Raw genomic sequence first — 25,047 nt, forward strand, 5'->3', positions numbered from 1 at the left:
TTATGACAGCCGTCATTCATAAATTATGTCAATTTTGACAAATCTTGTATTGATATTCATGTATAGATGACCCACGCTGAACTGTCCCACCAAACTCAATGACAGGGGGGCGCTACCATCGTTCAACTATATGGTTTCTAACATGGCAAAAATCTGAACCAGCGATCCGGTATTGACGGTGGCGCCCCACTGTCAATGTCATCGACAGGACAGTCCAGTATTTTGGAACTATAGTATTTTGTCGTAGTATTTTTATAAGTTTTATATTTTTGTTTAGACAAAAATTCACCATGTCTTCACAAAGCTTCATAGGTGAAGAGGTCGAAACTGAAATAGTGTTTGAAGCAGAAGTTGAGGTGAGCTCTGAGGAGCCTCCAATGGAAGAATGGTCTTCATACATCCTCGAACTCCCCGAAGAAAACGTGAAGAAGCTTTTGGCTGAAAAAGGGCTTTACCACGCGGGTAGTGGGGAGATATGTGGCAAATACATTGGTATGTCAGACAGTGCTATTTTTAGACATCTATATTACAACTACCCAGCTGTAGTAGATCCAGGTATAACAAGAGCGCTGTTCAGACCAGAAGACCCAATTATATACCCTGATGATGGCCAAGAATTGTATCTAGCGGTGTGTAAAGAAATGAATCAGTCTCCGGTAAAGATCTTTTCGAAGGGCTTAATGGAAGAAGTCATTGATTTAAAATACTACTGTGTAAATTCAGCGGGTGTGCGCCCTATGTCAATGGCCTTGACTTTTAACAGAAACGTAAGAGTTCTAAACCTTGCTGATAACTTCTTAAGCATAGACGCTTGCTATCATTTAGGCCAGATGCTGGCCAAAAATACCCATTTGGAAGAATTGAATATATCAGGTTGTCGAATTGGACCTGTAGGGGCTAAAAGACTCTTTGCTGGATTAGCAACGAATAAGACTCTTAAAATATTGAATTTGAATAGGAATCAACTGACTGATGCAGGGATGGAAAACCTTGCAACTGTTGTTTTTAAGGGAATTAATGTACAAAAAATATACTTAAGCTATAATAACATTGGTGGAAAAGGTGCCGGGGTATTGGCTGAAGCGATAGAAACATACAACAGATTTACTCACGTAGACTTATCCTGGAATAATCTTTACACTCCTCTCGGCACGTTCAATTTACTAAGTAGATTCTCTGAAAATAAAGTACTGCAAGAACTGAACTTGTCTTGGAATACATTATCCGGAGCTCGCCTCGGAACTGCTGTGAAAAATGCGCTCAGTGCTCCCAATCTTCGACATCTGAATCTCAGTAACAACAGGCTGAATGGGGAAGCGATCACGAATATAATTGGGGGCTTAAATAAAGCAAAAAAGTTAGTGACCCTCGACTTATCGTACAATCCAATGACACCAGGTGACGCTTTGCAAATACTGCTGAAAGTAAAGGCTCCAAATATTAAAGTACAGAAAATTCTTATGGAGAATGTGTTCGTCACCGGTGAGTTTTTACTGTATCTAAGTGCAATAAAGGAAACCAAATCAAAGAAGAACCTTGTTGTCACATATGGTGGAGTTATTGGTGCGTTCAAAGGAAAAGGACCAGACCCGAGAGAGTTGATATTGGACAGGGCGGAATTTTTAGCCAAGAAGCCTAAGAAACGGCCTGTTGATGTAGCTTTGGTGGCTATGCAGCTGCTCAAAGACAAAAATGAAATCATGCAGTCCAAGGATTTCACGTCTGCAATGCAAGCCTCAGGTGCACCGCTGGACAATGATCTGCTCGATGAAATGGCTAATATATTCGCTGGTCCTCGTTCTGCTAAAGCTAAAACGATTGATGTAAGGCTGCTAGTCGATTACATGAAAAGAAAATGGCCTGATAGAAAACTACCACCAACTCCTCCACCTGAACCCGAACCCATTCCAGAACCTGTTCCTGAACCTAAGGCTGAAAAGGGAAAAGGCAAAGGCAAAAAGAAGTGAAGCTTATTTTCAGAGATATTTATTTTAGTACAATTATTTTTTAAGGCGGTATTATTTTAGACTACGTTTTATTTTTAGATTTTATTCTGGTAAATAATTTATGGATACGCGTCTCCTTAGTTTTTATTTTATTTTAGTATTATTGTTATTGAAGTTTTAAGTTGTATAATGTTTACTTTTAATTTTGTTTAATAAATTATAATATTAACATTGTAGTTTCTTATCACCAAGCCAATAGATATAGAAAACTATTAAATCTGAGCATTTCAAGGTACTATTCATCGCAGTGAAGTACTTTACAAATACCCATACCAACCATAGGTTAGGAAAGGCAAGCCAAGGCATCACAAGCACAGAATAATAATAAGTACTACCAGTGGGTCTAGACAAAGTGCAAATTATAATCGCAAACCAGTCGAAAAGTGGTCGAAAAGCCCCTTTTTTGTATGGAGTTTTGACGGATTCGATTTTCGATTCGATCAAAAAGTGCGTTTTGTCTAGGGGGGCTGTGGTCCCACAAGGCATTATGTCCCCAAAGATACAATCATAATAAGTAGTGATTCCTCTTTATTCAATTCTTTCTTTCTCTATGTTCTTTCTAGACTAGATCTTTCAATATTAAAAAAAAATAGACAAATGTCAATCAATGCCAGCAATAGTGTTTTAGAAAAATATATTTTGAATTAATTAATTAAAAAACGCAGCATTATGTCCAGCGAACACTCGTTCATCAATGAGGCACCCGAGGTGGAAGTGGTCTTCGAAAAAGAAAGCCTTGATTCTTCAGTAGAGCCTCCCATGGAAGAATGGTCTTCTCTTCTCTTCGATGTGCGAGTACAAGAAAACGTCAAACGAGACAGGTATGCAGAGGGACTGTACGATCCAGGCAGTGGAGAAATATGCACCAAGTATGCAGCAATTTCTGCTAGCTCAGTCTTGAGACATGCCTACTTTAATTACCCAGGAGTCAAAGACCCAGGCATCAAGCAGGCTTTACTCCATCCTATCCCGCAAGTCATATATCCCGATGACGGTCAAGAACTATACACGGACATATGCAAAGAAATGAATATATGCCCAATAAGAAGTTTCCGTCGGCAACTCCTTGAAAATAAAATAGATCTGAAATATTATGGGATCAGCTTACTTGGGTTTCGACCAATAGCAATGGCATTAAAATTAAACAGAAACGTTACAGTTCTAGATTTAACTGATAACTGGATAAGTGTAGATGGCTGTTTCCACTTAGGCGAGATGCTAGTAGATAACGTAACTTTAAAAGAATTGAACTTAACAGGGTGCAGAATTGGCCCTGATGGCGCTAGATGTCTGTTACATAAACTTCATTTAAACCGCACGCTTCAAAGATTGAACCTATCCAAAAACCAGTTAGAAGATAAAGGCGTGGAGTACTTAGCCAGGTCTATCTTTAAGGGATCGGTCATCGCCGATGTTAATCTGAGTTTCAATAAATTGACTGGCAAATCCCCAGCAACACTCGCGGATTCTGTTGAGATAAACAACAAATTAACTCATCTAGACATGTCTTGGAATACCTTGCTGTCTCCAAACGCGATATTTCTGTTGTGCACACATCTTTCACAAAACGACATATTCGAGGAATTGAATTTATCTTGGAACTCATTGAGTGGTCAGCGCGTTGGAAATGCATTGAAAATGTTAATGAAAAATCCAAATCTACGTCGTTTGTATTTGTCGAATAATAGGTTGGAGGGGCCAGCAATAAAAGCAATCGGCGGAAATTTGCCCAAAGCTACTAAGCTTGAAGTGTTGGATTTATCTTACAATCCTATGACTCCCGATGACGCGTTAAAGTTATTGGCGTACATGAAAGAACGTAAAGTCAAGCTGCAACGACTGTTGATGGACAACGTATTTGTAAACGAGCAGTTCTTGGAAATGCTGCAAGAAGTGTCCAGATTGAAATTTCGCAAGAACGCCGTTATCAGCTGGGGTGGTTTGAGGACGAAGTTTGTATCTAAAGGCATCGACATGCGAGAGGTGCTTTTGAATAGAGCCAATTCTGTTTGCAAGGCGAAGAAGCAACCGGCAGATATAGCTTTGATTATTCTCGCAATGCATAAGGAGTGCAAAGATCCGTGGGACACTAAGGAGTTTCTACGTGCAGTCAGGAGAGGCGGTGCTCCCTTGGATGATGACTTGCTGTTGGAGATGTGCAATGTGTTTGCCGGGCCACGGTCGGCCAAGAGTCAGACGGTCAATATTTGCGGTCTAGTGGACTATATTCGGCGCAAGTGGCCTGACAGACAACTTCCCCCTACTCCCCCACCTGAACCAGAAATTATGACAAAGAAGGAAGAAAAGAAATGATATTTTTTATAATATTTAAGTATTTTTATAGTCTTTATACATAAGTTTAAGATTTTATTTAAGATAATATTTTTATTTTAGACCAATTTTAGTTGTACGATTTTTATTTAAGAATATTATTTTAAGTAGTTTGTATTTGTTATTTTAATTTAATACAATAATTTGTGGGATTTTTATTTAAGAACATTATTATTAGTAGATTGTATTTGTTATTTTAATTTAATAAACGAATTAATAAAACTTCGCTTTTTAATTTGAAAGTAGGTACTCAATAAAATGTTATTTTCTATTGTATTACATTTAATAGATAGCAAGCTTACAAAATTAAAAAAATTACAAAATTACAGTCTGATGAAACCTCTTTAGAGTTAGTGATTGTGAAATAAATCCTCTGTGTAGTTTTTACTCTACCAAAAATCTTGCATGTCACATTAATGTCAAAACCGTGGCTGTCAAATATCTACAAACTTCCGTTCAAACATCATACAATAGTTTTGTAACAGTATAACTTTTGCATTAGTATCTTTTAAAACACGACATCATGTCCAGCGAACATTCCTTTGTCCCAGCTCCAGTGGTGCAGGTAGTCTTCGAGAAAGACAGCCTTCCGTCTTCGGAGGAGCCTCCCATGGAAGAGTGGTCTTCCCTCCTCTTCGACGTGCGGGAACAAGTAAACGTCAAACGAGACAGGTATGCAGAGGGGCTCTACGACCCTGGCAGTGGGGAAATATGCACCAAGTACGCACCACTTTCTGCTAGCTCAGTCTTACGACACCCTTATTATAATTACCCTGGTGTTAAAGACCCAGGAATCAGAGAAGCTCTATTTCATCCCATCCCAAAAATCATATATCCCGACGATGGTCAAGAACTCTACATGGACACATGCAAAGAAATGAACCTATGCCCGATTAGAAGCTTCTGTCGTCAACTTCTTGAAGAAAAAGTAGATCTAAAGTACTACGGAATCGCTCCATCTGCGTTTCGCTCCATAGCTATGGCACTTAAGTTAAACAGAAACGTTCAAGTTCTAGATTTAACTGATAACTTCATAAGTATAGATGGGTGCTACCATTTAGGCGAAATGTTAGTAAATAACATAACTTTGAAAGAGCTAAATTTGACAGGATGCAGAATTGGCCCAGATGGAGCGAGATTTCTGCTGTACAACCTTCATTTGAACCGAACACTCAAAAAAATAAACTTATCCAGAAACCAGTTAGAAGATCGAGGTGTGGAGTATTTAGCCAGAGCTATTTTTAAGGGATCAGACATTGCAGATGTAAATCTGAGTTACAACAAGTTAACTGGCAACTCAGCGGCAATGCTGGCCGAGGTGATAGAGATTAATAATAAATTCACTCACCTAGATATGTCATGGAATTCTATGCTGTCCCCTAACGCGATATATACCTTGTGCGTCAGGCTCTCTCAAAATGATAAATTTGAGGTGCTCAATTTATCTTGGAATGCACTAAGTGGTCAGCGTGTTGGAAACGGAATAAAAGTACTAATGAAAAATCCAAATCTACGCAGTTTGAATTTGTCCAATAACAACTTAAAGGGATTGGCGATTAAAGCGATTGGAACGAATTTACCGAAAGCTGTCAAACTTGAAGTGTTAGATTTATCGTACAATACTATGACCCCTGATGATGCTGTCAGATTGTTGACATTCATGAAAGAACGTCAGGTCAAGCTGCAAAGGCTTTTGATGGATAACGTGATTGTTAATGAGCAGTTCCTGATAGTCCTAGATGAGGTGAAAAGATTAAAGTTTCGTAAAAACACCGTTATCACGTGGGGTGGGTTGCGGCCCACGTTCGTATCGAAAGGCATCGACATGCGAGAAATACTGTTTAACAGGGCTGATGCTATATGCCGCATGAAGAAGCAACCGGTAGATATAGCCTTGATTATCCTCGCTATGCATAAGGAGAGCAAAGATCCTTGGGCAACAAAGCAGTTCTTTAGATCTGTAAGAAGAGCTGGCGCTGTACTAGATGACGACTTGCTAGTAGAGATGTGTAATATCTTCGCCGGTCCTAAGGCGGAGAAGACAACGACTGTCAACATCAACGGCATAGTGGATTATCTTCGCCGCAAGTGGCCTGACAGGCAACTACCCCCCACTCCCCCTCCCGAACCAGAACCCGAAAAAAAGAAAAAGTTGAAAGGCAAAAAGTGATGAATTCCTTCATTATGTTTAATATCAAAATGTTTTTAGCTTTAATGTACATTAGTTTAAGACTAGATTTTATTTGAGATGTCTTTTAGTTGCGCGATTTTATTTTTAGGAGTCTAACTTGAGCTTAGGTAGTTTGTATTTGTCATTTTAATTTAATAAACAAAATATTGCACAGGCTCTGTTTTAATCTTGCATCATAAGGTCTCGTGTTCTACAATGGTCTAAAGGAGTGATTTAGATCGCCGACACAGAGCGGCGCTCTCTCACCGTGTCCATTGTCGTACGGTTCATAAACACAAATGCTAATATCTAGAAAGTCTTTCACGTTTCGTTGAGCTCATGTTCCTTAGCTTCAATACGAGTATGTATTACATCTATGACAATACTCATTAGTTGATTATTTGGTCTAGAGAGTAAGTAGACCTCATTGATCATCCAACATTGAGTCAATTTCAGTACTGGTACTTTGTCATCTGACCAAAAGGTATTATTAACATTCAGACACATACTAAACTTTTTTGAAATCTTTTTCCGTGTATCATTGGAGTCGCGCTCCCGGCGCGTTGCCGCGGGCAGCGCCGGCGCACAGTAGCGTGCAACACGCAAGCGAGCCCTGTCCGCTTTATTATTATATAATGCTTTCCAATAATCTCCGACTAGATAATATGTTCAACAATATAAAATGCTGCTGAACGACATTCTTACATGTTATAACGTAGATTTCAAGTGAGCTGTTACTCGGAAAGAAGATGTAAAGTGATGGCACAGATAAATGCGAGTCTATTTATAAGTGGGAAGGATAGTGCGGCTAGTTTATGGTCGAATCTTTGAGATATTACTTAATACATGTTTTAACTATCTCTGGGGTCTGTGATTTGAGTTCGGTTCTCTGCCGTGTCAGCTCTGGGTAGAGCTAAAGGAGCAGACGCTCTGGGCAATGACGTAAGACGTAAACTCGTAGGTTAAAAATATTTAAAACTAGGACACTAAACTGTTTTTCGGCGCCCCAAGACGATCTACATTTGATTAAAGGGCTGCCACAAGAAATGACTAAATGCTTCCGAGGAGGAAATATAAATCAACGTGATTTTTCTATAATAGGAATCCGTGCATTAGATTGTTCCATGGCACCATAAAGTAAGGTGTGAGCTTTCACAGAATCTAATAAGTATTGTACACGTTTAACTGCAAACGGAATATCACGTGTCATGTTTGGCCACGATCGTATGTTTCTTGAAATACTAGTTATAGTTTAAGCTACGGCTCGCAACAACCAACAAGCATTGGTGATTTTTAATAGCTCTAAAGACATCAACAATTATTGATATATCCTACAAATTGTTTCCTCCTTCGAAACTGACCATATTATTTCTATGATATTCCAAGTTATTTTGTTTTATAATAAATCCCATTATTGTTTCAGGTAACTTTCGCGTTAGGGCGTGGAAAGCGAGCGCGCCGGTCACGACGTATGAAAGTTAAGTGGTGCCGATGCGCGCGCAGGAAGGAAATATCCGCGATTCCATCATCTATCTGGAATTCTGGATCGTTATGAACTTGCGTAATAGCTTTTTGAAGCTAGAAGGTATGGCTTTTAAATTCCATACACTCCGAAGGGTATATGAGGTGGGTTCGATTCCCACCTTAGGCAATTCAATTTTTTCAAGTTATTTAAAATTTAGTTTGAGATGCGACTAGAAATTTTAATAACTGTGTAGGTATGTACTATGTACAGTAGGAATTATGTCTGTTTTGTATTTGCTGATACACTTCCTGATGGCCTACTTATTAGAAACTTATTTGACAGATAAACTACAACGTTAATTTTAGATAACTAATCTAAAACTATTAAGAACCGGTAAATTGGATCTTAATACCAAGTTAAGCTATGACAATATATTTAACTAATTATTATTACTAAGCTGGTTCCATATATGGGCATTAACGTCTCTGCTCTTACGCATACGCAACTAAATCACGATACCGCTAATTGGTCCCATTCAATTTACACAACACATTAACAGCATGTTTATTTGCCATATAAATAAACGTATATTGGCGTCTTTATTAGTATATAACGTAGACTTCCGCCCTCAAGTGGTTTAATTAAAAACTAAATTAAAAAGTTAATCGACCTCTTTGAGGTGTGGATAGAACCCGTAAATCAAGTGTGAACACGCCCTTATGCAATACTTTGTGCTCTTACTCGGCTCGTATTCATAAGCAGGTTCCAATGTTGAGATTGCGTAAGGTTTACTTAACAAAATAAAAAAAATGACTTAAAACTTCACTGAATTTCAACGGCATTAGACGTAAATTCTTTAGGCATATTTATTTTCACACAGTTTTCACCAACGTTCACACATTTCTCAATTGTTAGTATTTGCACTATCAACAAACATTTCTATTTAGTGAGCAAGTGCAAATTAATCTAAGTAAACATTAAAAGTAAAAGTTGAAACACTATGAATGTGTGCGCCTACGCAGCGGCTACTTGAAACACTTTCTACGTGTAGAGCAAGGTGTTGAGGGCATCCGATATCTGTGTGATAAAGAAGCCTCCATTCACACCTTCCATTACTGTCAGATAATGTGTTATTAAATCAATATTCCATGTTATTAAGTTAGAAAAACTACGCAATCTTCTCAGAGTAACGTTTTTAACTAAGACTGTTAACTGTGAAGTACCAGTTTTCGTAAATAATTGTACTCACGAGTTTCCAAGAACACGATAGGATAATACTCAACCGAACCATTAAATAACCGTATTACAAGCCCTTTTACATTTTAACATAACGATTTCGTACTTGGGGTCAAATTAAGTAAATTGTGTAACCAACCGAAAGTACGCGCACGATTTTCATTATAATAAATCATGGAGTGTAAGAAATAATTTAAAATGGACGCTTTAAAATTTTATGAGGACTCAGAGTAAATTCAGTTTCTTATCTCATTGATTTTTATAGTGGCCCAATAAGGGGCTTCAGTCCATTTACCAAAACGCTGCAGGGCCGCTACTTTTTTCGCTGAATATTTACAGAAATATGTAACTCTTTGTGGTCAGTTTTTAGCGGGAAATGTAAGCGAGTCGGAGACAGCGGGATGCGTTTATGAATACGCCCGATTGCTTTGGATTTTTCGTTGAGGTTTCTTGAATTTATTCATAATTATTCGATTTGTAATTTCAGTCAAGTGAGCCTTTAATACAGATCGTTTAGAGGTTCGGGAAATGCATGCGAGTCGGAGACAGCGGGAAGCGTTTATGAATACGCCAGATTGCTTTGGATTTTTGGTGGCGGTTTCTCATTCATTTATTCGATTTGTAGTTTGAGTCAAATATTTCAGATCGTATAGAGGTTATAATTCAAGCGCGTAAGCATAAAAATACATCACCAAAAGCATGCGCAGCAGTTTTACTTTGGAACTTGAAAGCTAAACAGTGTTGTGCCTTATGTAATAATGCGTTACTTCAAAATTATATTGTAATATGCCGTTGACTGTATCATTGCGCACGCGGCGAAAAACTGTGGGAGCATGTCACAACTTTCGATCTACAATCGAACACTGATCTTACAAACTGCTGTAAAAACTGTTTAGAGCGCAACAATAGGCAATTTAATGAAAAGTAAACGAGTATAAGTAGAATCATGTAGGTAGTCACACGCCAAGAGGAAAGTAACGGCCATTTTTAAATTCACGAAACAATTTTCATTTATCCATTGTATGGAAAAATGGTAACATACATTAGCCTAAAATCGTTTTAATGTATTGAATGCTCTTGTCACATAAAACACTGCTTTAAAAACTGGAACAACTAATTAGATAACCAAATACGATATTTTTAATTCACACCTACACGATCTAACGTAATCTACAAATCGAAAGTAAAATGTATCTCTGCGCAAGCGCCGATTTTTAAATTATAGCATTAAATCCGCGCGCGCAGGCTTTAACACTTCCGGTAGATCTGCAGCACTTTCGATAAATAGGGGCGGAGTTCTTACTGACTTCGGTAATACTACAGATTAAGTTAGTCTGTCAAATTACATTTAAGCTGTCACTTTCAAATCCTATTGTAGAATAACTTCTGTATGTTACCTTCTCACGCCTCTTTTCTCTTCACACTTAACTAATTATGAAAATGAAAGTGAGACCCAGAGAAAAACACAGGATAGCTTTTATCTTTATTTTGGAAGCAGGTCTATTTCCAAATTGAATCGTGTAAATCCCAGTCGTTTCCGCTACGATGCTTACGAGTATAATGAGGAGACAGAGGTAATGAGGGAGATGGTAATTCGACCTCGTTGGCGGCCATCATTCAACTGTGGGTTATACGGGGCGACATTGGGTGCGCGCGCGCAGCGTTTAGCGATATTGTCTTTACACAATCATGTGTTTTTTTTAAATTATTGACAGTTGTTTTCCCGAAAGCAGGCTTACAAAGAAAGTAAGGTTTAGTGAGAAACTTTTAAATTGAATCCAAACAGTTTTTAGACGTAATTTTTCTTCAATACCTAAATTAACATTGTTGATATCATTCCCTGTATCTAAGTAATAACTAATTCCCCTTACAGTGGGGGTTACTCCTTAAAACTTTTTCTTTTTCGAAGTATCTACCACCTCATACTTAAAATCCTGATACTGACAGAGGTAAATAATGACAGTAAATACAACAACATCAACATCCTCACAAATCAAAATGCAATATTGACGCATCGGGAACGCCCAAAAACTTCCTCCGTATGTTTTTACAGTCGTATTTGGGACACCTGCTTACCCACTGACTGACCTCTGCGCACTAGCTGTCCTTCTTTGGAGCAGCTCTATTATTTCACTGGAGGAAAAACTAACTGGCTGTGACATGATGAATTTATTAGTGCTTTGGTAGGGCTTGTTTGGACTTTAAGTTACGCAAAATATTGGTCCTATTTGAGTGTAGTAAAATTCCAAATAGGGCAATATGTACGGCAGCATGGTACATACGAATAGCAAAGCCAATTATTGGATCAAATTACATACATAGAGTTGCAATGTTAATTTCATCGTCAATATTTTAATTTTGGGTATTTAATTCAACAATTTTAGATTCATCATGATGTATAAGTTTGCACATTATTTTACCCACTTCTTAGAAGATAAATTAAAGGAACTAGGTATCTATCATAGTTACCTGCTATCAATAAATTATCACATTGTAAATCGTAAAGCGATCGCATAAAATCGCAACTGTCACCCTTCCTTCCTTCCAAAGGAGGTCCTTATTTCCTTAACATTTATATCTTCTTGAGCTATTACCATCAACCTTATCAAGTCAAATAATGTCGTGTACTACACAAGGCTCACCCTCCAGCCACCAATGGGCCTAATGATTTGACATATTTTTCTTGCCTCATCGATCACCCGGGCAATTTGCAATTATCGCCTGCGATGCGTCGGCGCAAGGATAAGGCCATCGGACACGATCCTTATTAATTATTGAACATTTTATTTATATAAACTTTAATACCATTTAATTGGTATATAAGGCAAATTATAAGGCATTCTGTTACTTTAGTTTTTTTTTTTTTTTCGATTCTTTTAAGAAAATATAAGATATTTAATTGGTCGTTCGCTGATAAAAACCAGTTGAACAGTAAATACTAAGTATGGAAGTGTTCATCACCCAGATTATCTAGAAAACTGATAGTTATAATAAGATAAATTTTAATACCGACCAAAATGAAGATATTATGCAAATACTTCAAATTAACATAATTATTTGTCTTATCTTTTAAAGTGCTGCAAATTATCTCGGACTATTACAATAATGACCATATTAAGTAAAAGTAACTACTGCACACTATACCAGAACGAAACAAATGTTCGCGTGAAACGAAAACACTTTGTTCAACAATTTGAGACATGTAAAATTCAAACAATGTCAACAGACAGAGTTACGCGATTTATATCTCGACATGTAATTTATGTAAACGTTCGTAGTCGAAACTAGGTTCACGCTCACGTAGTTGCGTGTGCGAGGGGCCTAACGTCGTAGGGCAGACAAATATATTATCGTCGGTAAGAAATGATTAGACTATTGTTGGCTGATGTTTATTTATTTACCGTAAAGAGAGATTGAAGCCGGAGCTCAATAGTAGGAATGATGCGCCCGCGCCGCGCTCTATGCAAAAAGAAGTCAGTTTTATAGAGATTGTGGGTGGGCAATGTTGATTTGTGAAATACTGGCTATTTTTTATTTGTTTTTTGAAATAAATACGAATTATTTTAGAAATAAAAAAAATCTTTCTCAGTTTTAGGCACATAAAGAAAGCTACGATGTATTCTTAATCTATCATCATTTTTCTAACTAAAACAGACTATTTAAAAAAGTAATATCAATATTATTTGCTGAATACTCTACTCAGCATAAAAAATACATAGATTTTGTTGAATTAATCTTTGCTAAAATTAAATAAAAATATACCTACCTAACATCAAAACAGCATCGTGCATTACATGAAAAATCTCAAAGAATAATCTAGTAAACGTAATGCCCTCTTCCCGAGAATCCCGATCTTCCTTATAGTGGATAATTCCAGAAAGATGTTAGATCGTCCCGGGACGGACGTGTCCCGGTGAAATGATCCTGAATATGGCCGGAGATCCTGTGGGAAGCGATGCTATGGATCAAGATTATTGTAGTTAATAATTTACCAATATTATTTGTAATATTTAAGTCACGAAATAAGTATTTACATACTGTCGTATTCGAAAACTTATTGTATATTTTTTGAGTTTCGAAAATTCTGAAATGTAGTCGTGGTTAATACAAATGCAAATATTCAACTGAAGGTTATCTCTTATACTACTACATCTCCTTTCACTGATAGAAAATAACACAATCTCAAGTACCTAACGGGAGATTATTTTCATCCCATGAATACTGTTTATATTAATTCTCTAGAGAATTTGAACCCATAGCAGCTAATCTTAGCCGCAAGCGAATGCTATTCTTTACAAAATGTCACTTGTTTCTAAATTATGACATCTGTACAAAGCATAGCGCATTAATTGGCCCCTGCGGTCGAAAATTAAAATATATTTCCTTGTGATTATGCCTCTGATGCTGTTAATGTCGCCTCTTGGATCCGCAACGAAATGAAGCTGAAGAAAATAGGAGCAGTTCGAAGCTAAGAATTGTCTTCGCTCCAGAAAAGTAGCTTAATAAGGTGATGAAGTATCACTCGGACCAGTTCGACCAGGCTCTATCCTAGTCTAGTGTTGGCTAAATCCTCAATTGCTTGTGGTAAATTAGAGGGTCGTCCTGCTTCTTCTTCTTTATTGTTTCTCTCTGAGAAGAGCGGTCGTGGTCACGTTGAAGCGTTCACATCGGCTGTAGAGGCAGATACAGCTCTTGGCACGATCTCCCGCCATCTTTACCTGTTTTCAGACATACAGATACGCGGTTTCATTTCCACGTCCTTCTACAGTGATGTATAAAGTGACATGATGATGATGACACTCTCACATCTTTAGCTTCCACAGTGTAGTACCTTCCTTCTGGCATTAGACGCGGCGCGCTTTGTGCACGTAATCGTCGCGATACGCAATCCCGGCGTAATGGAGCCGGCCGTCTGTCCAACAATGATATTATCGTCGGTCTTGCTCGTGTGCCGGGTCTACGCATCACGATGAGTTCACCTGTATTCGTATAGCTCATTCATGCCGTCCCTATGTGTGAAAAGGATAGAAAGAGGTATCTTAAAATCGTTTTACAAAAGTATGTGTAAAGGTGCCTGCTTTGTATTTTTGAACGGTTCAGCATATGGTTAAGTTATTTAATTCCATCACAGTAGTAGTCAAATACGTATCCTCTGATTCTGTTTTATCTCTTGTTGATACGCTTACTTAAACTGATGCTCTACCATGAGTCAATTAAAACGCTGTATTTTCGAGTTTCTGGACAAAATTGGTAGCTATCTAATGTGCCACGCAGTCTAATGGTTATCAATATTATGCTTCTTTTATCCTTCAATTATTTCCAGCTACTATGCTTAACAATCTACATTTAAAAGCCTGACCTTAGTACATCTGTTCATCAAACTAGAGGTCAACCTGCGCTTCTGCAAAAACAACTGAAGAACAAAGTATGAAGTATTAACCATCGCAACAGAAATACCTCCAGCCCCTCCCCCCATTGTGAATCGCCGATACAATAATTGTTTCAATACGGGAGCCATTAAATTTAATTATGATGCTTGCGCAAGCGCAGCACCTGCTAAATGTCAGACGCGCATCTTCGAGAGACTTTAATTACTGGGTCGTACCCAAAATTGTTTAAAAGTAACTACTTGTAAACGTTGTTGAATTCATGAGAATGAAGTTTATTTAAAAATATGGCACGTCGAAAATATGAGCAAAAGTGTTACTTTAATAGGAGACAAAACTTAACTCCACGTGATAATTTCAAGTATTTTTTTAAAAGGTCTGCGAAACTGGTTTTACAAAGTTACAAACACAAATTAACTAAGTAATATATGGTAAAGTTCCTAAATTTTTTGCCTTTTGACAATACAATCATGCATGCTGGTGGTCTCAAATTTATCGAAGTTAGGAACTTCTCTCCTTGAAATACGTGAAATAAGAGGATTACTAATGTTTGGCCAAAAAACGTTTCCCAAATTATCACATCGCAAACAACGTTTCGCAAATTTTTATTTGGCAAATTCTTATTTGGCAAAGCAACTTTTTGCAAACTTTTAATTCGCAAATGTTTTTTTTTCGCATATTATTGTTTAGCAAATTATTGTTTGGCAAAGTATGGTTTGCCAAACGTTTCATTAGGCAAAAATATTTCACGATAAACTATTTAGAAATTATTTTGATTGGTGCATAGAATGGTATACAAATTAGCTTGTGGTTATTATTTTGTTTAATGGGGAGTTAATATAAAATTTGTTCTACATTAATTTCCTTATTTCATTCTTTGTATCGAAATTTCCAAATGATTAATTAACAAAAGAGGTGATTCTAGCGCTCGGCGGCCGCTGCCGCGGCACGCTTCGCTCGCCTTCGCGCAAAGGGTCACTGTTCTAACCTAACCTAACCTACTATTTTCTGCAATACCTACTTTTTGCAACCATACTATTTTCTGCAATGTTTTACATAAAATTATTGTGAAAACCATGATCATGTGCCTTATGCTTTGATTTGTGGGTAACGGTGGGTAAGTATGTGAAGTGTCAATTTGACCAAACAAATTATTTGGGATATAATATTTGGCAACATAAAACATTTGCTAAATAAACATTTGCCAAGTAAAATTTGGCCAAATGATAATTTGACCAAATGAATTAGTTGCGAAAAGTACAGTTGCTAAAAGTTCATTTGGGAAATGAAACTTTGGCGATAAGTTGTTTGCGAAGTGAAATTTGACGAAAAGTAATTTGGCCAAACGGAAGGATACCGAAATAAGAATATCCCATCAGCAATAAATTTCGCAACGATCGAATTTCTTCTCTCTTCTACACCAAGTAATAATAACTTCTAGGAAATGCTGTTTACGTAGTTTCGGGTCTATCTTGTCACCGTCGCTCATGCTGACATCTCTTTGCGTGAGAGAGATGGCAACATTCGAAATTTCGTATAACGTTCTTCGTAATAACCCCGCTGGTGAAAAATACTGCGTCCAAACTTCGACATCTCACCGTCAACTATGTCACAGAATCTTCATACTTACCTTGCCGTTGATACACGCTCGCATGCGCAAGCGCACCTGCGCGCAAATGTCAGCGCGCAATTAACCGCGATGATACCTTGTGTACAATACGAGCATTGTGTCGGACGTGTGATGTATTATCAATATTGTCATTACCAAATGATGATGTAGATACGTCTTAATTTCTCGCTTATTCTTCAAGCAAAGGTGTTGAGTTTTACTTAACATTTATTGTATGACCTTTGCATTTTTTTTTATGTAAGTTAAACTGCAACGGAAGCAGCAATTGGCTACGGCCATGACTTGACCGTTAATATTAGGTATAATATAAGTTGCAAGCAGAAATAACCGTTTGTATATCCAAGACAATACCGCAGATTCAATCTCCATCTGATACCTAGAAACTACCGAGCCCTTGAAGAATAATTACGTGCTTAATAGACAAATATCCGAGCATCCATCTGTCTGATAATTTCTATTCATATGCGCGTTCCCACGCCGTATCGAAGGCCGCGCCGGCGCACGAGTGTTGCGAAACCGTAGTTCGTCCTTATAAGGCGGGGCACACGAGCCACAACATGATTGGGACAACGCCTATGCCAATCAATCCGCCATTAGGTTCACGAATAAGTAAACAAAGGTCTTCTACGCGTGGCATAGTGGTTGTATAGATCATGACCTCAGGATATTAGGCGCCACAGTATAAGGGTGATGGATTGTACTGATACGTCACTAGAAGGACGAGCCTTCCTCAAAAACTTGTCCATCATTGTAGTAGTAGAAACTGTCTGTAAACTGTACAGTGTACAGTACGCCCGCCCTGAAGCTTTTTGCACATCGTGAACCACGGTCTAGGTATCAAATACTTATGGCAGCTCATCATGCAATTTTTCTCCAGATTAAAGAGCAATATTTTAAGCCCACATAGTGGACAGCGTAACTAAAAAGGTTTTGACCTCCAATAAATGCACTTCACGTCTCCAAAAGCTTTCTTATTTCACATTCGAGCTTTATCGTCTCAAATGTGCTTAAAGCTCACTGAAGGGCGGTTGATGTGGTAATTTGTGTTCGAATCATTTCTGCGCTTATTATTGTTGAATCTGAATGGGCATAATCCTGTATCTTTTGTGTGTTTGACGTGTACAGGTTTTGAGAAGCCAAAAGCCGTTATAAGGGGTCGAGGAGGTTTTTTTTTAAAGTTCATTATAATTTTATTCTGGTTTCCGATCAAGTATAGTTGATGTCAAATTGAGAAGTATAATTCGACAACTTCATTTTATTGATTGCATTTTGGGTTTTACAAAAAGAAAAGAGATGAAGAAGAATGAATAAAAAAGATGGAAAGAAATGATGAGAAAAGATTATGGTCATCATCTAAAAGTTCTCAGAAGTTAGAAGTCCTTTTATTGATAAGTTCTGTAAATTTTATTTTCTTCTTCTGTCAGTCAGTCAGTTGATAATTCAATCTTAGAGAATACTGTGTGTGCCTACCTATCAGTAAAGGCTAAATTTAGTAACCATTCAATAAAACAATGCTCTGCCAGTTACTGTTCTAGAATGCTGCACCCACAGTCTCGTTTTATCTCGTGTGGGTGTCGTTTCTTGAACTGAGCTCATCGCGGTATGTCATTGGCACTTGCACTGGCGACAGGTGTGCTCAATGCAAGATATTTTGCAAATATTATCTGCACAGTAGATCCACACTGGACACAAAACTACCATACACATTTTTTATACGTATCCTCCATCTTCTGCACACTTACCATATTAAGTTTTCGAAGCCCTCGAGCTTAGAAACAACTGATCTAAAAAGCTCCTTAGAAGCTGTCGTAGCTTATGAAAGCTTATTTCACTTTCAGTTATATTTTCATCCACAAATTTTCCGCGTACCTCTTTCCACGGTCCTACTGCATTCGCATCCTGGTATATCTACAACATGACTGCCAGGTATTGTTATTTAATAGGCAATTTACACATAGATCGGATGGAGCTTCCCGATCGACGTAACCTGCAAGGACCAAAGCCACTTTTTGCGGGGATCAATTAGTATTCGTAATTTATCGCATTAACAGATTAAGTTATTTAACAACTTGAAAGTTTTTTGCTTGTTCTTAAAATAAATTTAAGTCAGGTGGTACTCAAAGAGCTAGAAAGACTAGGTATATTTAGTTACTAGTTGTGCCCGCGACTTTGTACACGTGAAAATAGTTTGAATAAGATTTCCCATTTTTGCAACATTTTTCTTTACTGCTCCTCCCCTATTGGCTACAAAGTGATGTTTTAGCCTAAAACCTTCCTTGTTCACGTAGTTAGTGACACAATGGCAATCAAATTCTACCTAAGCAGAGGCGGGTTGATCACTTGTGAATATATAAATGCTTATGACAATAGATAGGTATGTGCAATATTTTATTTTTCTCTCTCAGCATTCGGATTCTTAGTATTTTGTCTAGACAACGCAATTCGTTTCTTGGAAACATATCGTCTGACACACAGTTTTTGATGATGTTCCAATCTTACTAGGCTGATTTATTGCTTGTCTTGTTGCTTATTTCGTAAGAAATAAGGGTCATGTTATGAAACACGTGTTTGTAAGGTCAATCGGGGTGAATGGTAATGCAATTATGATTTTTACAGTTCCCTGACTCATCTGATTCGAAAGTAAACAGTTTTCTTGCGACAGATTTGTTCATATTATTTGACTAGTACAAATAGTGGATGCAGAGTACTGCTTACAGGACATTATACGAGTATTCCTATTCTTTATACAAGCGAGCGGCCGCCTAAATTGCACCTAACATTAGTTGCACCACCTAACTTTGACCGTAACTATGGCAATAACCGGTGCTTTTTGTATGGAGTTTGACAGATTTTTGACGTATGTCCAAGTTTAAGTAAGATGGTTCAACCCAGCCTTAGAGATGTAGTTTCGTAAAATCCGTTCTTAGCAGATGTTACACCCTATATGGAATCTACCCGCCAAATTTTAAGTTTGTAGGTTTTATAGTTTCTGAGATTTGGTGATTAATTAGAAATACGCCAACATTCGTGGCCAAACCTGCTACCATTTTGCCTATAATTTCCGTTATGATTAAATACACAATGTTTTGATATAGCATTGCATTGTAGTTAATCACTCCATCTGTGTAGTCGGTAGCGCGATGAAGCCTGCAATCAGTGCCTGAGTTAGATCTCCGCTAGGGCTGTCAGTGACAACTCAACAGGTGGACTTAAGAACAGTATTGCGAAGCGTGATCATCTCAAGAATAAGATTCAATTTCAGGATTGATCTCTTCTTCTTCTTAGTCGGGCACTCTTGTCACAGTGGTCGTGGTTGTGCTAACGAGACACGGTGGGGTGTTCGATGTCATCTCCGAGGGTAGCTTTCCTGGCGATGTGCTTCCATTTCTGACGGTGAGAATAGGATAGATCTAAATATGGAAAAATGTTATCGATCTGAGGATATAATCTTCACAGGTTTGAGCTCTTAAATATGATAATGGTAACAATTCTCACTTTCAAAGCTAAGCCAAAAAATATTCTTGTATAGGAGTGGGTTCATCAAACAGTCCATCATTCAGGAACCAAACTAGTAACCCTTTTAATTTACAGTCCGGTACCGTCACTGTTAACTTATTGTCGCCTTTTTTGACAAACCTGGTATGAAAGGAAGGCGGTCAAGCAGTAGATCCTGGTTACAAAGGAGTTGTAGAAGTGGAAACGAGGGGTGGGAATAGTCCCGTAAACCTAGTATGGAAACTGGTATCGAAAAGCTGTAATCATGTTTCCGTCAGCCCTGTGTCAGGTCTATTTGTGCCGGGGGTCGCTGCCCGGCGCTACAAACTTGGAACTGGTTGCTTCTAAAAACCGACTTCTAGACTTGACGAGATGTTCCGTGTTGGTACCGTCAGCAACTGAAGCTAATCTTAATGCTAATTGAGTTGAGATAAAGAATATTATTAAAGGTTTTGCACTCTTGAATGATAGTCAAGATGGTCAAGATAATATTCACTACAGATAAGTCAACTAGGAAAAATTTTGTAGGAGAGGAAAGTTCACCACTACACAGGTTTGAAGAGGCGTACATAGTTACTTTCGTATTTTATAACATTAATAGTACTGTTCCTAGATAAACGGTGAATTTTTTTCTGCTTTTAAGATCAAAGTTTACTAGTTACATTACAATGTAGAGCTCACTGAAGCAGTTCAATCCTTATTCCAGTAGCGTATAAACGTGACAAACAGATGTAAGAGAACATAAAAGCGCATATCCTTTCGCTACAGCTTGCGTAATGTTTGCTATGTCATAGCATGCAATCGGCTCGGATCGGGCGACACGATCGAACACGACTGAATTAGTTGTTCTTGTCGGCCAGGATACGCTACTATGTTGCGTTGCTATAAACTGCCTGTGACCCCGTCTGTATTTGCATAAATACATAAATTTCAGCACATACAAAATATAGCTACTATTATGGGTATATGCAGTATCCAGTCTTGGAAATTTTTGGCGCTTTTTGTCATTTTAACTTCTTCTAATTTTAATTTCTTGCGTTACTTCTTTTCAGCACTGCCCCATTTATAGTAAGCAATGGTACTGAGACGTGTAAAAGTGCTTTTTAAAAGATTATGCAAAATTAAATGAATTTTATGAGTTTTTATGAGATTAACTCTCATAAAATATTTTAAAAAAGTCCTTCATAGTACTTGTATGTTTGTCAGGTACTCTCAATTGCCGGTTTCATACATTGTTTGCCTCTGGGCTGGACATAGTGAAACCTTAATATATGCATGTTATCTAACCAACTATTAACCGCAAGTCCCTTAACTTCAGAGAAACATCAGGCAGGATCAGGGCGTTTTAAAAATGGCGTCCAATACTAGCTTTAACCCTGCCAGAACCCAGAAATTTTTCACGCTCTGTCAGAGGCGCTATTCTTATTTACTTAAAACAAAACAAAAGTTTTTTATCTAAGCCATCCGGTCCCATCAGCTCCATCACGGGGCGTGTAATTAGAAGGGTGTTCGAGGTGGTGTCGACAGCATTCTTGGGTTAATTGTCTTTCCCCATTAACTTGGGATTGGGACAAATGGGCGCACCCGGATCATACTTAAGCCTTGATCACACGTACCGAGCAAACGGTCGAGACAGTAAAATGTTTACTCGGTCGAGACAGTAAAATGTTAACTCGGTCGAGACAGTTGGGTGAGCGAGTCACATACTCGAGCGCTCGGCCGAGCACTCGGCGTAATGTTCATACACACCGAGTACTCGGCCGAGAGCACTGTCTCGCCCGTTTGCTCGGTACGTGTGATTAAGGCATTAGTCTTTGATGCGCTGGCGGCGACTTTACACGTGTGTTCAAAAATTGTGCAAGGTAAAGATTCTTTGGTGTTGATAGTTTTCCTTGGGACTAGCTTCTATTCCAATTTTCCAGTTGATTCTATTCCAATAATGTCACAATGCAGGCGTCACCAACTCTCGACGTCATAACCCACTGTGTCCATACCTAAGCGGGACAATAGTAAAACAATAGTAATCACCTATTTACTTACTGTCTACAAACGAGACAGAGAGATAGATTTGGCGTGAATTATCTCTTACGTAATAGTTGCCGTTTATCGACATGCATTATTGTATTTTTTTATCTATAATTCATACTATCCTTTAAAAACTAAACCAAGCACCCAACTGTCACGCTGTCACGCAATAAGTGCGTAGTAGGACTATATTTTGTATTTTTTACCTATTTTTTCAAATGACAGGTAGATGACGCACTAAAACGCATCGAAGCACAACGCATCGTGCTGCAGCTTTGATGGTCCCACAAAATGGGGCAATTCGTCACAATCGCCTCCGTTAATACGCCGGCCTTCCGCGTCATAATCGCTGATAATAAAATATAACTGGCCGACCACAGATGACACACGGTGGGATCAGTTCAGATAGGTCAGTTCTCTGACTTGTCTCACAAGTTTCTACTCTATTGTGCCTATCAAATAATTTTCTTCATGAGTTGTTTGTAAGATAAATTACTTGTATAACTTACACCAATTTTTTGCACAAAATGTGTCCATAATGTATCTTTTGGCATTTTTATTATACTTCAAAAATGGACGCCTGATTTCAAAGGGCAACAGGTTTAGGAACTGTCGTGAAACTTTTAAGCGTTTCTTGGTTAACACGTGTCAAATTCCAGATGCTATCGGCCTTAAATTGAAATCATTAGCCAACTGGTACCACAACAAAACTCAACCCTCTTCTTTTCAAAGCGGTTATCTCGTCTATCTATTAGATAATCTTTGCCAAGCCCGTCTGCTGTAATTATTCCTTGGCCGGCAGATAGGATATAAATTAAGAAAACCAAAAAAGGCGCGGCGTATGCGCGCGCGCCGCCCAAACGCTGTCCATTATTGAATTTGCATATGTTACCGGCAATGTGTGAAATCCGCCACCGGAGATAATGTTTAAAATGTGCGAAAATGTGTGAATACGTAAAATGAATGCGGAATTTCGTGAATTCCTTAACAGAAGCCATTATAATGCTAATGCGAGGTTATCAGCGTGCAAAATTAGATAGGACTGTTTTAATTTGGTGTTATTTTACTCATTTTAAAATTTTAAATATTCTTATTTTTTTTTATTGAAGGAATACTTGACAACTAGGTCGTGTCTTGTAGTGCAGATAGTTTATTAAATGCCATAATTGTGAACATCGTCCGCAACACAAATTGTATGATCTCCGACCGAAAGGAAAATGGCATGGGAACCTTATTTGCGCATGCGCTCACTTTCGTTTGACAACCGAGTGATATAGATACGGGCCATTAATGCAGCGGTTACGAGTTTAAATATTCATTAAAATGTGTACCGTGAAAGAGTTTTTTTACCGGTTTTGTTGTATTTTTACCGGCGGTTTCTTAGCTGTCAATAGATCTTGCGCAGTTAAACATACATCTTTTAAGTAAGTAATAGATGATAGTCTTCACCTGTACATAATAAGTGTACTACACATTTAAATTAGGTAATATTATTTATTGTAAATAAAAAATAAATAGACTGAGCGCTTATGATGCCTGATTATGGAAAAAATATCAGAGGCACGTCTCATAGGCAAATTATAAACAGTCAGTGTGACAGGTCGTCACTGTAAATAGTTAATCTTTGACCATTTTTTGCGGCGACCACACCACGTATCCTGCGGTTACACCGACTAGGCCCAGGATCGGGTTCCTTGTCTGTACCTACTCCTTTTTGTTCCTCTCCTGCCCTCTTGCGGTTGGCGGAGGAAGTTTTGTATGTAACGTGGCTGTTAACCCTCCAGAGGCTGTTGAATTTTCTTTGACCAAAGCCATCGAGGTATAGAGAGATGCCCACTAATGAGCTGAGTTCGAAACTCAGTGTCCCATTAGTAATTGACATGCACAAATTAATAAAAATATGTACTTAATCCACTGCGGTATCAGTACTCAACGTTCGAATAATCTTCAGTACTACGCAAGCAATGTAAACTGTTTACATTATGACGTCTGCAGCAGTGTTCTGTTTTTGGGCATATTGCTGCGACTTCGGCGCCACTCTCTTGTCACATCTCCCTTTAGTTTCTGTGATCTGTGACCAATGCTCTTATTTGATACAGTTCTGACACTTCTTTTGGGCATCATTTTTAGCGTTTGTCTTCAAATGATATAGGTTTGTTTGACTTTTTATATTTTTCTCTATTTTTTCTGACTGTCCGTGTCTAACGAATAAAACGACCAAAATAAAAAAGAAGTTATTTTCTTGTGATACTCCCAATAATAGCAGCGGCACAAAAAACTAAAATCAATTAACCCTCCATCTAAAGTGTGTATCAATTTCCATAAAATCTCTTAAAACTTTCAAATCACTTAGCATATTAATCGAAGTGCACAATAAATCTAAGCTTACGGATTGATGGGTACCGTCCCCATTGATAAAAGAAAAATGGAAGGGTAAAATATAATACCCGTGAAATATGCAGTGGACGGTTAGACGGAGGACAGGTCCTGCGGTTTTGATATGGTTAACGATTCTCATGTCGTTAGTGACGCTTTTTAGGGTTAGATGTTAGTGAGGATTAAGTTTCCATTGTTAGCCATAATGTTTAAACTTTTATTAGAATGGTACTGACAAATTTACCAGACATAAGAGTTTGAGCTGTTAGAATTAGATTCACAAGTCGATTCGTTCACAAGTGGTTTACTTAAACTACACCTTTTTAAAGCTTCAATTAATTATTCAAGTAACTTTTTATCTATAGTGAGATTCTTCTCTTGTTTCGCTTATTTGGAGAATCTTATCATACGATTTACAAACATTTACAAAATACATAGATTAATTAATTGAGCTGTTAACTGCTACGGAACCTCTACAATCCGTAATCCAACTCGCACTTGACGGTTGCTTATTTCAAAGTTAGTCGCTGGTTTTTTGCTTTGTAATGAAGATTGAGATAATAGCAAATCCTTCTTTGAATCAATTATTCACATTATGATGCATGACGAGTAAATGTGGGTTTAGGATCGTTTGCATTGAGGCCTTATATGGGCAGACTGGAAGCGCTGGATCGTTTTGGGCACATTTGAATAAGTTTTCCCAAAAATCATATTATTATTATCAATTACTAGGTCCCATACTATGCATAGATATTAAGGCTGAGTTGCACCACCTAACTTTGACCGCAACTACATATAACGATTACCGGTGTTTTTTGTATGGCGTTTGACAGATTTTTGACGTTTGTTAAAGTCAAAGTAAGATGGTGCAACCCAGCCCAAGTGTTTTAGATAACTGAGAAACATTATTTAAAAGTTCTCAATGA

At 37.9% G+C, this 25,047-nt stretch overlaps 3 protein-coding genes across 3 annotated transcripts; all 3 read left to right on the forward strand.

The window, feature by feature from the left end:
• The first annotated feature begins 290 nt into the window (after positions 1–290).
• LOC114351200 (leucine-rich repeat-containing protein 74B-like) lies at positions 291–2,021 on the forward strand. Its single transcript, XM_028302314.1, has one exon. It carries the CDS (start codon positions 291–293, stop codon positions 1,965–1,967), a length of 1,677 nt encoding a protein of 558 aa, XP_028158115.1. The 3' UTR covers positions 1,968–2,021.
• A 602-nt stretch (positions 2,022–2,623) lies between these two features.
• Positions 2,624–4,319, forward strand: LOC114351198 (leucine-rich repeat-containing protein 74B-like). The gene has a single exon (XM_028302312.1). It carries the CDS (start codon positions 2,676–2,678, stop codon positions 4,317–4,319), a length of 1,644 nt encoding a protein of 547 aa, XP_028158113.1. The 5' UTR covers positions 2,624–2,675.
• Positions 4,320–4,860: 541 nt separating this feature from the next.
• On the forward strand, positions 4,861–6,507 carry LOC114351199 (leucine-rich repeat-containing protein 74B-like). Its single transcript, XM_028302313.1, has one exon. The coding sequence runs from the start codon at positions 4,861–4,863 to the stop codon at positions 6,505–6,507; it is 1,647 nt and encodes a 548-aa protein (XP_028158114.1).
• Positions 6,508–25,047: the final 18,540 nt, after the last annotated feature.

Source organism: Ostrinia furnacalis, unplaced genomic scaffold, assembly GCF_004193835.3.
Source record: "Ostrinia furnacalis isolate ACB-3 unplaced genomic scaffold, ASM419383v2 OfSCF1105, whole genome shotgun sequence".
In the NCBI taxonomy this organism is placed as follows: Eukaryota; Metazoa; Arthropoda; class Insecta; order Lepidoptera; family Crambidae; genus Ostrinia; species Ostrinia furnacalis.

Coding starts and splice junctions, on each gene's coding strand:
- LOC114351198 (XM_028302312.1), top strand. CDS start 2,676: ATGTCCAGCGAACACTCGTTCATCAATGAGGCACCCGAGGTGGAAGTG.
- LOC114351199 (XM_028302313.1), top strand. CDS start 4,861: ATGTCCAGCGAACATTCCTTTGTCCCAGCTCCAGTGGTGCAGGTAGTC.
- LOC114351200 (XM_028302314.1), top strand. CDS start 291: ATGTCTTCACAAAGCTTCATAGGTGAAGAGGTCGAAACTGAAATAGTG.